This window comes from Populus trichocarpa, chromosome 18 (assembly GCF_000002775.5).
Source record: "Populus trichocarpa isolate Nisqually-1 chromosome 18, P.trichocarpa_v4.1, whole genome shotgun sequence".
NCBI lineage: Eukaryota > Viridiplantae > Streptophyta > Magnoliopsida > Malpighiales > Salicaceae > Populus > Populus trichocarpa.
Window position 1 is genome coordinate 11,007,664 of NC_037302.2, and position 12,682 is coordinate 11,020,345.

General features: G+C 31.4%; 1 protein-coding gene across 1 annotated transcript; it reads right to left on the reverse strand.

Annotated features, from left to right (window-relative positions):
* Positions 1-4,935: 4,935 nt before the first annotated feature.
* LOC7488954 (fructose-bisphosphate aldolase 6, cytosolic) lies at positions 4,936-7,016 on the reverse strand. The gene is made up of 3 exons (XM_002325001.3): positions 6,848-7,016; positions 6,110-6,337; positions 4,936-6,000 (listed from the first exon to the last, which is right to left on the reverse strand). Exons 1-3 carry the CDS (start codon positions 6,873-6,875, stop codon positions 5,180-5,182), a joined length of 1,077 nt encoding a protein of 358 aa, XP_002325037.1. The 5' UTR covers positions 6,876-7,016; the 3' UTR covers positions 4,936-5,179.
* Between the last annotated feature and the right edge of the window lie 5,666 nt (positions 7,017-12,682).

Below are 12,682 nucleotides of genomic sequence, written 5' to 3' on the forward strand. Positions count from 1 at the left end.
CTTGTGAGGGTGCGTTTTTTAAGCTCCTAAGATGTTTCTTTAATGATCTAAACTCTGCTTAAAATCTAGATCACATAGGAGAGCATAACTTGGAACAGTTTTTTATTAAGATATGAAGATGGAAGCAGACAAGAATCTGCAGCTTCAGAACCCATTGCTCAGGGAATGGATCTTTTTGTCTCCCAAAAATTTATTTTTATTTAGTATGATTGGTTCATTAATTTGAAGTTACCTGCCCTTTTTTAGTCTTGATACGAGATACAAGGCAAAGCCCAGCCCAGGTCTTGGTGGGTCATCCACCTTCTTTAAGCATCCCATATCGTAATTGGAGTCTATCCTGGAGTCATGGCACAAGAAGGAGCACCACCAAAAGTTTAGAAAACTCCGAGGGACTATTCCATCGATGTAAAGAGAATTTTTAGTTTGCAATCGTTATACAAATGGAGTCTCTTAGGGAAATATGTTATTGAAAATATGCTCGCCAGGGATTTGGGTTTTGTCGGCAATGTTTTTTTTTACAGGATTGCCGATGAAATATTCACACTGTAAAATAAGATTTTATAGCTCATTTTCCATTGAAAACTCTCTCAAAAACCTTCACTGCTAACAGGATATTTCATTGCATATTCCGTCAAAAATATACCTTAATATCCGATGGAATATTTCGGCGAAAATATTCCATTGCCAATTCCATTGGAATGTGAGCAATCACTTCTGATGGAAACGCTAATAGAATGTTCCGACTGAATATGTCGTCAATGATATTGTTAAGAATTTCAAACCCTCTGTAACTTTCTGGTTGAATGTGACCTATCATTTTTGACAAAATTGGGGATAGAATAGTCAATTCCGTTGGCCTTTTTGTTAGAATGTCACACTTTTTGTGTTGTTTAATTATTATAATCCTAGAAACTTACAACAACAAAAGCAATAACAACAATCTTGTTGGACAATATTAAAATGAGTTTCATAAATAAAAATTATATTAAAATAAATTCTACACAAAAAAAAATCAACTAAAAAGGTGGAGGGTCCTAAATAAAAAGTGTCAGGAGGGGAGAAATATAAAGCCAAATATACTTGTATTCCTCTGATTTTCTATTATTTTCTTGTTCTACTTCTGCTCTTATTTCTTTTTTTAGTTGTGTCCTTATTTCAGTCAATTGTTCTTGAACCCTATCTCAGATCGTCTCCTTAAAGGTCAGTGATGTTTGGCTTGGGTCAGAATGTTGTATACCTACCATTGAAATATTACAAGCCACCTTTATATGTCAAGTCAATGCTATAGGCATACCATAAACCTAATTCATATCGAATCCATCAGTTGACCAAGCCTCCAACCATAATTGAGAATCGTAAGAAGCATAGGTGGAAATGTTTTTTCCATGTTTGGCAACCATGTCAGCAATATATGTCTCCTATAAAAAAGAAAAAGTCAAAATCCAAAATTCATATTAATGATGCAAATAAATATGAATTTTAATTAAAAAAGCTATATAAAAACGTACAACAAACATATTCACTCTACTATCGACAAAACTTTTCATCTCTTCCCTTTTATCTATTTTCCTTGTATTAGTTTCCTCATATAAATTCATTGGAGATGGTCCATGCCCAAGCTTTTGTTCTTGCAAAATAAATCGTATGTAAAAAAGTATCACAAATGAAAATTAAATTAAAAATTGAAGAAAAATAATTGAATGAGCAAGCAATCTATGTAAAAAAGTATCACAAATGAAAATTAAATTAAAAATTGAAGAAAAATAATTGAATGAGCAAGCAATCTATCTATGTGCTTGCTTACCAAACCATGAGTTTATCTGTTTCTGTTTTGAGACTTGAATTGTGAGCGCTTTCTAAATCCATATGATGCCATAAATTCTTGAAACTTCTCCCAATTATCATCCAAGACATGCCTCGGTCTATGATTTTCCAATGATATGTCATTAGAAGCAGGTCTGTTCATTGCATATTTATAGGTATCATACCATAAATCACATAACTTGATACAAAAACTTGTTAAACAAAGATTATGTAAAAAACAAAGATTACAAATTTACAATAATATAACATTTTGTTGCTTAATACTTTTCTAATTGCATTATGGTTTTCCCAAACTTTTCTAACCACCTCCTTGTTTTTCATGTCCTGGTAAAAAGTTTTCTTAACAATCAATTCATACATCAATTAGTGTTCATAATTATAAGAAACTATATACAAAAAAGTATATATTGCTATCTAACATTAAACTTTCCTAAAAAAAACTACAATATTCATAATTTTTTTTTTCAATTGGCTTTCTATGGAGTTTTCCTAACCTCACGACCTTGGACACATGTTTGACAACCTAGCCTAGGTTGATTCGAGTTGTTTTTTTTAAAAAAAATTAATAATTTCATCATTCGACATTGGTTTGACTTGAAATTGAACTTCATAATCTTTTTGTATGATTTCTACGGGATTATTATGTTCTCATGACTTGTGTTATGGGTTTAACAAGTTGACTCGAGTTTTTTTTTATCATTTTTTGAAAAAAGTAATATTTTTATAATTATTTTCATTTAATATTTTGTTGGTTGTTGTCTTTTCTTATTCTTAGATGAATTGAAAAATACATTTTAAATATTATTTTATTAAATTCCATATAATTCTTTAATATGTTAGATTGTAGAAACTTTTGAGAATATTGACAAGGAATGTTTCCACAATATTGTCAAGTATTCTTTTTGTGTATGTCATTGTGATCAATAATTTATTTATTTATTTCATTTGATTCAATGTGGTTGTTTATTTTTATTATTATATAAAACTTGCTTGTTGAACTCAGTCGATTTTATGACTTGAGTTATAAATTTTTTTTACTTCTTTAAAACACGCTAGTAATGCATAAGGATTCTTTTTTGTGTAAAAGAAAAAAAAAATTGAGTCATGCCCGCAACAATACGTTAACCACCAATCTAGTTTTAGTTACTTTGTAATTAGTTTTAATCCTCATTATTTAAAAAAAAATACCAAGTTTGTATGTATAAATATATTATAGTTATAATTTTTATTAACATGTCACCATATCTATATTGTGTTATATTATGGTATCTGTGTAATCTTCTTAGGTCAAAATATATGTGCATCAAGATTGTCAATTTTGTTCCGTTTCGTTTGGAATGGTTGATATATCTGGTTCCAATTCAAAAAACAGAACAAATTGGAACAGATTTTATCTCACTCAGAATCCCAACTTATTCCAGAAATTCCGCTCGAAATGTTCTGATTTTGTTTTGTCGTTCTGTTTCGACCAAATTGTTTTCTTTTTTTCTTTTTTTTAAATCTATATTTTTTCTCTAATTTCATTTTGCAACACTTGGTTTATTGGATATTGAACTTCATAATTTATTATTATTTGCTTTTTTATGATTATCTTAGTCTCATGATCCATGTCATAGGTTTGGTGAGATAACCTAGTTGACTCGAGTTGTTTTTGTCTATTTTTTTAATTATTTTTTTTTTCAATTCATCATTCGACATTTTCAACATTTGATTGATTATAAATTAAGTTTTGCCTTTTTTTTCATTTGTTTTCTATGAAATTATTCTAGTCTCATGACCCGAGTTAACCCGGGTAGACTTAAGTCATTTTATTGTGTTCTTTTTTTAGAATGAATTTTTATCAATTTCATCATTCACAAAATGAGTTTATTGAGAATTGAGCTTCATAATTTATTTTGATTTGTTTTATTTGGGTTTATCAAGGTTTCATGACCCAGATCGTAGATTTGAAAAGTTAACCCAAGTTGACCCAAGTTGATCCAATATGTTGTCGTCTCAACTTTCTTATTAAAAAATATCGTCTTGAATTTTTTGAGTCAAACTATATTTGTACCAGTCATCCAGGTTGTCTTTGGACTTGTCGAGTTGATCGGGTTATATTTGTTCAACTCTCACTTTTTTTATTTATGTTTGAAATTTAAATTGCATAATTTTAGGTTATTTTATTTTTGGATTTGAATTGAATTTTTGTTTATTGAATTAATATATATATATATATATGAACATTACAATTTCAAAATAGTATGCCAAAACACTCCAAAACTAAAATATTTTGTTTTAATTAAAATAAAATAAAATAGAAACGGAATTTACAAGGTGTGCATGCATACATCGGGTGATCCGAACTCTAAATTGCAAACACTTTTTTGTATGTAATCTATAAATTGGCGGGCCGGCTGTAGTCGAAATGGATAGAACCCAGGCCTATAACAGTTGAAAGGCTCAAAGACTGAGGTCCCATCACCATAAGTGTAAATAAGCCCACAATTTGAAACCGTACACTGAACATACCATTATATTTCCTTTCTTTTTCGTTTTCTTGGGGGTTTTTCCTTTTTAGTCGTCTTAGATTTTTACCAGATATAAAAATAGTAGCTTTGATTCTGACACCAAACACAACACCTATGAGAAGTCTCTCTCAGTAGACATTTTTGCTGTCTGATCAGCATCCTCAGGCAATCAAAGTCCTTGCTGTTACTACAACGAACTTGATAAAAATAAGAATGTGACTCTAACAAGTCTGTTCAGTGTTGCCATCTTGTGTTGAAGAACATCCCAGTTCCCTGCAATTACTACTACAAATCAACCAAATGAGAATTCACTGTCTTTGATTATAGAGAAGAGATATGTTGAACCCTTCTTTCTCTTTAACCGAGAGAACCCAATTATGTATTTTGTTTAAGGTGCAACCAAATCTTCATAAACTGATCTGTGGGAAGACACGACTTGGAGGGTGTGTTAGCGGCTTTTTAATTTTTTAAAATTATTTTTGTATCAGTATATTAAAATAATATAAAAAAATAATTTTTTGATGAATAAGATTGAGAGCTTACGGCTTTCTAATGCAAAAAAAAAGAAATAAAATAGCTGACGAGAATCACACACCTTGCATGAAGAAGAAATGCGAAAAACTTCAATTGCAACAAAATACAATCATAATCATAATCTTAATTGAATTTTTGAAAAGAAAACATAAACAGTAGTGATCAAAGCCATTCAAGCTCAACACCCCAGTGTTTTTCCTCATCCTTTTATTATCTAGTTCCAAGCAAAATCCGAGCAGCATCACAGAAAAAAGAAAGCTAGAACTATGGCGAGATAACAACTCTCCGGAACTTTGAAATGACGGGACTTCTTAGTACTTGTAGTCCTTGACGTGGAGGCTCTCTGAGGCACCCTCACCAAGAGTGGCATCACCCTTGTACGTACCAAGAGTAGCCTCTGAGTTAGCTTTGCATCTGGCAAGCAATGCAGCACGAGCCTTCCCCACATTCTCCGGCTTGCCAGCCCAGGCCTTGAGGGTACTCTGCTGAAGAGCACGTCCAAAGGAAAAGGATAGAGACCATGGCTTCTTGGTGTTTAGTTTGTTCATGGCATTGAGGTTGAGGGTGGCCTCCTCCTCACTCTGGCCACCAGACAAGAATACAATAGCAGGAACTGCAGGGGGCACAGTACGTTGAAGTGCACGGACTGTGTACTCGGCAATAACCTCATGTGCAACCTTGGGAGCTTCTGATCCAGGAGTAACCATGTTCGGCTTCAAGAGAGTACCCTCAAGTATGGCATGGTGATCATTGAGAGCTTTGTAGCATGCAGCAAGAACACGCTCTGTTACTGCGGCACACTTCTCAATATCGTGAGAACCATCAACCAAGATTTCAGGCTCTACAATGGGGACCAAGCCATTTTCCTGGCAGATGACGGCATATCTGGCTAAACCATAGGCATTCTCATGGATGGCCAGCTCAGATGGCTCATTGGCACCAATATTGAGCACAGCACGCCATTTGGCGAAACGTGCACCAGCTTCGTAGTACTTTGCGCAGCGCTGGCCAAGGCCATCAAGACCCTGAGTTGTGGTCTCACCGTTTGTGCCAGCAAGCTCAACGGTACCCTTGTCAACCTTGATACCAGGGAGAACACCACCTTCCTTCAAGACATCAACGAAGGGCTTGCCTGCGTGCAAAACAATTGAGATGAAATACTTATAAAACACAGGAAACAGACTACAAAAACAGAAAACACAGCGGAAATTGGAAAAAGAAAAGCAGATCAACATCGGTACCTGATGCAGTCTTTTGGTAGAGAGTTTCCTCAAAGAGAATAACTCCGCTGAGGTATTGAAGAGCACCAGGGGCGCAGAAAAGGAGCTCACGAAGGGCTCGCCTGTTTTCCTCAACATTCTCAACATTAATACTGGATAGACGCTTGCCAATTGTGCCAGTTGACTCATCAGCAGCTAAGATACCCTTCCCAGGGGTGCCAATGTAGGCAGCATTCTTAATGAGTTCATCTGCAAAATTAACAAATCATTAAGTCTATAATAAGTGGAAAATCGAAAGAACAATCTTATAAATGTAAATATGAGGAATTAAACAATTCTTAATCATTTATAATTAATAAAACAGACAATTAAAAAGAATCTGTAGCTCGGATCTAAATTTAAATTTGAAACATACTGGAGTAATGGGAAAAATAGATCTGTAAACCTTAGATTATAATAATAAAATAGAAAAGACCCGATCTGATTGTCCAAACTGACCGTTCAAAAACAAAACATGCGACAGACGGATATCATGAATAAAGAAATACTAATGAACAGGAAATCAGATCGGATCAATCCTAGATTCAAAAACAACAATAGAGACAGCAAGAGCCTAACCACAACACTTAAATCTTGAGATCATGTTGAAAATGGAAGTAAGCTAAATTTAATTAACAGATCTGAAATAAAAATAAACTAAATTAATATAAGTTTTAGAACAATATTTTAGAACAAGAAGGAATAGGAGAGGAGGATTACCAGCGTATTTGCTCTTGAAGCAAGACATTTTTGCAGGAAGAATAGTTCGGGGAGATCAATGAAAGAGAGGGAGGCGATGTGGGGAGGGATGAAAGGGGGTTGTGAGGGTTTATATTTTGAAATAGGAGTAGGCGAGTAGCCAAGAAAGGTCAGTGAGAGCATCGAAATTGTCGCTAATTGTTGGCTTTTTTTCCACGTAACGCCCTGCTGCCGTTGGATATCACGTCTTCCTTTTTTTTCTCTTTGTATTTTAAAATATATTAAAATAATATTTTTTTTATTTTTAAAAAAATATTTTTAAAATCAACACACTAAAATAATTTTTAAAAAAATTTAAAAAAAGTTAATTTTTACACTTTCTTCCTCTCTTTTTACTTACTCTTTTTTCCTTCCATTTCCTTTTTTTTCCTTCTTTTTTGGTGCAACGGCTCCTTTTTATTATTTTTTTCTAAAATTAAGTATTAATTCTCCTTCTAGTTTTCGTTATTTGCAGATTGTTATTGATAAGCATATTCTCCATATTCTCTAATATTCCTTAAGAACAAAGGATTAAAAAGAGCACATCCCATCGAAAAGGCAAAAAAGTATATTGATCCCCCAACTACAATTCAGTTCTAATTTAGATCCTTAAACAAAAACAATCGCAACCGGGTCCCTCATCCATTGGACATCACCCAACCGGCCCTTGTCTTAAAACATGATTTCCTTGAAATTCGGAGAGGGAAGAGGACCTATTTTTCTTTCCATAAATTTAAATGGTGGGTTAATTGGGCTACATTTGATGGATAAATAAAAGATAAGGGATCCAATTGAGAATTTATTTTGTTAGGGAACAAACATGAGGATCACATGATAGATGAGGGACAAATATGTCTTATGGATCAGATTTCAGCTTTATTTTTATTTTCTGTTGGCTCGTGGGAAGAAGATCTCGACTTGAGTTTCAAGCATAGGAATTAACGGAAGGGTGGATTAGGAAAAGCAAATTTAAAATTGTAAAAATCTATTTTTTTATTTTAAATTAATTTTTTAATATTTTATACTATTTTAATACAATAATATTAAAAATAAATTTATAAAATAAAAAAATATTACTCAAACATATTTTAAAATAAAAAATTTTTAAAACCAAACAGGCGCTGTAGGCAGGGAGGGAGTTTAGGGGATTGAAAGGTGGGACCCAAAAGCCGAGGGACACCAACGCCTGCGGGTTAGGTTTGCAGTTTTGACAGGGAAAAGTTGAAGTCTTGTGGCCACCTACCCTTCCATGGTCTCCTTTTCTGGGTTTGCTTTTTTTAGCTGAACTCGTGTCCTTAACGTGACTTCCGTGAATTAGATCACACTTGGTAAATAAAATGTCTCCATTCATTGGGCCCCATGGTAGATTTTTCTTTCCTTTTAGTTCTTAATAATATGAAGCTTCTTTTTTCTTTTTTCTTTTTTCTTTTTTCTTTTTTTTTGAGTTGAAAGTAAATATTAAAGCTATATTTGGCGGTCTGAAGAAAATAGAAATTTTCACCGATTTGTTTATTGTAATTTGTTTTTCATTCCTATGACACATTTTTTCAACCACGTGTCTCCTGAAAAAAATAACAAATACAAGCACTTATGCTTTGGCGTTTTTGTTTTTGTTTTTTTTTTTCTCTTTGAATTTTTTGGTCTTTTATTTTTTTTATAAAACCCATCAGGATTTTTATTGATTTTTTTTTTAATTTTATTTTTTAATATTTAATTAATTTTGATGATTTTTTATATTTTTAATTATATAATAAAATAATAAATTTAATTAAACCTAATAAAGCTCGTGATACGAATCATGAATTTAACAGATTAATTTAAGTTAATCTGGATTGTTTCTATTTTTTTTATTTAAACTTGTTAAGTTGATAAGTTAACGTCAAGATAAATTATATATGATTTAATTTTAAATTCGAGTTAGATAAATAATCGAGTTGATAATTTTTAAATTTGATATTTTATATCAAATTTAATAATATTATCAAAAAAAAAATTATAACCTAAATATTATTATTTTATATTAAAAAATATTTGGTTCAACATGATCTAAAAAAATTCATTGGCAAGACTTTTGTTCGAAATTTAAAAGTCTTCGCAGCATTCAAAAGTTTATCTAAAGACAAAGGAAAAAAATTATAGCCAAACAATTTATTTTTTTAGAATATGGTCGAATAATAATTTGATGGCAGGTGAGTTAGGATTAAAAGTAAGTTTGTCATTAAAAAAAAATCACAAAATTTGTGGAGTGTGTAATTTAATGTAAATCAGAGATAAGATGTCATATGAAAAGTGTGATAAGAGAAGGATGTGAAAAATTGAATGGTTCTTAACAACAAGTGTCCATTTTGATCCTTCCTCTTGTACTTTCTTCCTTTTAAGTTGGCCTTTCATGTTCCCATGACAATTCTAGTAATTTATGCCTTTTTTATTTTTTATTTTTATTATTCATCATAATTTAATACATCTTAGTCATGGAGTAACCCCAGTAAAACCTTTCCTGGCTCCACTGCCATGCTGATATATAGCTATTTTTTTATTTTATTTAAAGTGGATGTCCGGATCAATTTATATGTATCTCAACTAATTTTATGAGTCATGAAGTTAATAATCATGTAATCCTCTAATAGCTTTGAGGGAACTCGAACTCCTGACCATTAATTAATACACTGGTAAATGGTTAAACATATCCCTTTTAATTATTTGTTTAATAAAGTGTTCAGTAAATGCATGATTACTGTAATTATTTTGCAAGTGTTAAGATTAATATTCATTTGTTTTTGTGTTTAAAATTGATGTAAATTAATTTTTTTATAATTTTAGATTGTTTTGATGCGCTAATATTAAAAATAAATTTTAAAAAATAAAAAATATTATTTTAATATATTTTCAAATAAAAAATATTTTAAAAAACAATAACTACCGTGATCGCAAAGACTACAGCGTGCTTTGGCAGTAGATCCCTTCACCAACCTCCAAAAACTAGTTTGGTGACTGCTGACTCGATTTTTGGTGTTAATAAATCCATAGTGGAAGAAGTGAAAACCTAATGAATCTGCTGATAAAAAGAAGAAACTCATCCCAAGTATCATCCCAACTCCTTTGACAATGAAGGTTAGTGTTAAAAATCCATGGCTTTCGTAATGATGTCAATTTGAGTTGTATAATTAACGAATAGTAACATGACAGATAGTGCTTTGTTTTCTGTCACCTACCAATTGTGATTACTCTCAAGTCAAATACATTAGCCTAATATATTTAGAAAAATTTAATAAATTCTTTAATGGGTTAAGCTCAAGTTTTAAACCCACAAAATAAAAATAATAAAAACAAAATACCTACTTATTTACTAGACAACTTCTTTGAAGTTTTATAATATTCTTATAAGTTGTATCAAACCATCTCCCACACTATAAAAAGGAAGGCGTCACTTGGCACACGAGAATCTCACTAATCACGCCCTCTTTTTCCTTTTATTTATTTTTTGACTTTTCCTATGAATATATGGGGATTATATATATATATATATAGAAACTAGAGGAGGCAGGAATCTTAGTGGGTAACCTTTGGAAGTTGTAAGAAGTCGGCAAGTAAATGATCATATAGTTAAGAATCCAAGATTGAGATGTTATGAGGGTTGAAGTGTCCAAATTGAGATCTATATATTCTGAATGTTTGTGAAAACTGAAAGAATTCCCCATAAAAACATCGAAAGAACTATGTAAAAAACTCAAAAGGAAAGTTGAATCCGTTGCACAAATTGTTTTTTGGATGGACAAATTTTTTTTTCCCTTAAGGTTGACATCATTATGGTTGGTCGATTAAAAAAGTGACACACGGAGAGTAAGTCTATAGGTATATTCACCCAAAATTGAACCATTTGTCTATTTCAAACAATTATACTTTTACTCTTTGAGGCTTATCAGGTTAGTTCAAGAATATTTTGTAGTTAATGAGTTGACTTATAAAATTACGAGCTAGTCAATTTATATTTACTGTGCAAATTAAAAACTTAAAAACCAGTCAGTTTTTATGGAGTATAAATAGTACTTTAATTAACTTTCATTTCTCGTAGTTAAATCAAGAAAACCCTAGCCCACTCCTCTCTCTCTCAAACCACCGGACACCCATCCGCCCCCCCCCCCCCCCCTTTTTTTTGCTGTTTATTAGGATAAAAAAGCTTGGTAAAAGACAAGTCTAAGGGTTGTTACTCGTAATTTGATACGCAATATTTTTTTTCTTTTCTGATTATGTGGTTCCTTAATTTTGTTAATTATTTGACTGCATTTATTGGGGTTTTATGTTGCCATATGGGGTGATGGCTGAAATTTTGAGTTCTTCTCTGATGAATAATGTGTTAATGCTTGTCTTTTTTTGGACCCTTGGTCTTGAAATGATACCGGAGTATAAACTTCCATTGCGGCAATTGCATTGTTCAAGGAATTATCTCATTATTGATGAAGGCATCGGGAATATGGGAGCTATTAGTGTTTGTTTACTCTATTTTATTGCTTTTACACACAAGTTTGTTTTTAGAAATCTCTGTAAAGTTGGCTTTGTGATGGGTTCTTTACTAATGATGTGCGATGGCAACATGTTATAGATATTGATAAAAATTCAAGAAAAGTTCAGTATAATTTTGTTAGAAAAATTTTAGTAGAGACATTTATTTTTTTAAATATCATTTGGCTTACACTCATGAGGATATAGAGTCATGCTAACAAGTACTAGAAGATGTAAAAAAGATGAATTTAGATGTTTTGATGAAAAAACAAGAATCATCTAAAAGGGAAAAAAAAGCTTTTCAATATATTGAAAAAAATGATAAAGATAAAGGGAAATAAATTAGCTTAATTTCTAAGGAGGCAAGTTTCATTAGCTTTGTTTTTAGAGAATAAAACTATGAATTTAGGGTTTACCTATGTAACCTTTCTTGCTCATCAAATCTCGTATTTTATTTGTGTTATTATTATCCTTTTAGATTTTTCCTGCATTAACAACTTACCTTATGTAGAATGTTCTAAGGTGATAATATCTTTCTTTTAACTTAAAAAGTTTTTTACTTTAAATCTGAAAAATCAATTAGGGTTCCTAGTAACTGTAATATTAGGTGACAACTCCTTCACATATCACACATGTCTCATACCTTTTCCCCCCTCTCAAAACCAAAAAACTTCCTTTTAGAAAAGAGAGTGGGGCCTCACAATAACTAGAGCAACAAAGCTTCCTATCGAATTTGTGAATCAGGGTTAGCCAAAGAATTATAAATGAATTTTTCCTCTTAAAATAGCTATAAGACCTAATTCTTGTCCTCCAAAATAGAAAAAGTAATTGATCAATCCTAAACTAGAAAATTATTAATTAGGACAATAAATCTTATTTAATCCTATATAAGAAGTAATTTGGCTTCTATATCCTTTGATAAAACTAAGCAAGCGAAACCTTCGGTATGCATTCTACTCCATCAAGAACCCAGTAAGTGTTTCAAAAGTTTTGGCCATTTCAAATTGACACTACTAATTGCATTATTGTCTCAAACATTAATTTTGAATTTCTTATATTTCAAATATGTCACATATCCACTTGCTAACAAGCTTATTATCAACAATAATAGTTATTACAATTATAAAATATACTAAAACACCTAGGTAAAGGACTATAGTCATCCATAATAATCCTTTTTTTTTTTTTCATTTTCACCCTCCGTGTTTTTTTTTTAATTATAACCTTCTATGCCAAATTAATGATCAATTTATTAAAATTTATTAAGGAAAGAAAGATGTAACAAAAGAGAACCAATGTTTAAAATAAAGAGAAATC

What these genes read in the sequence shown, in the direction of transcription:
- LOC7488954 (XM_002325001.3), bottom strand. Translation starts at nt 6,875, where the DNA reads ATGTCTTGCTTCAAGAGCAAATACGCTG. An exon ending in CTTCAAGAGCAAATACGCTG is followed by an intron (nt 6,338 to 6,847) that starts GTAATCCTCCTC and finishes TTAATTTTGCAG; the next exon opens with ATGAACTCATTAAGAATGCT. An exon ending in CTACCAAAAGACTGCATCAG is followed by an intron (nt 6,001 to 6,109) that starts GTACCGATGTTG and finishes TTTTGCACGCAG; the next exon opens with GCAAGCCCTTCGTTGATGTC.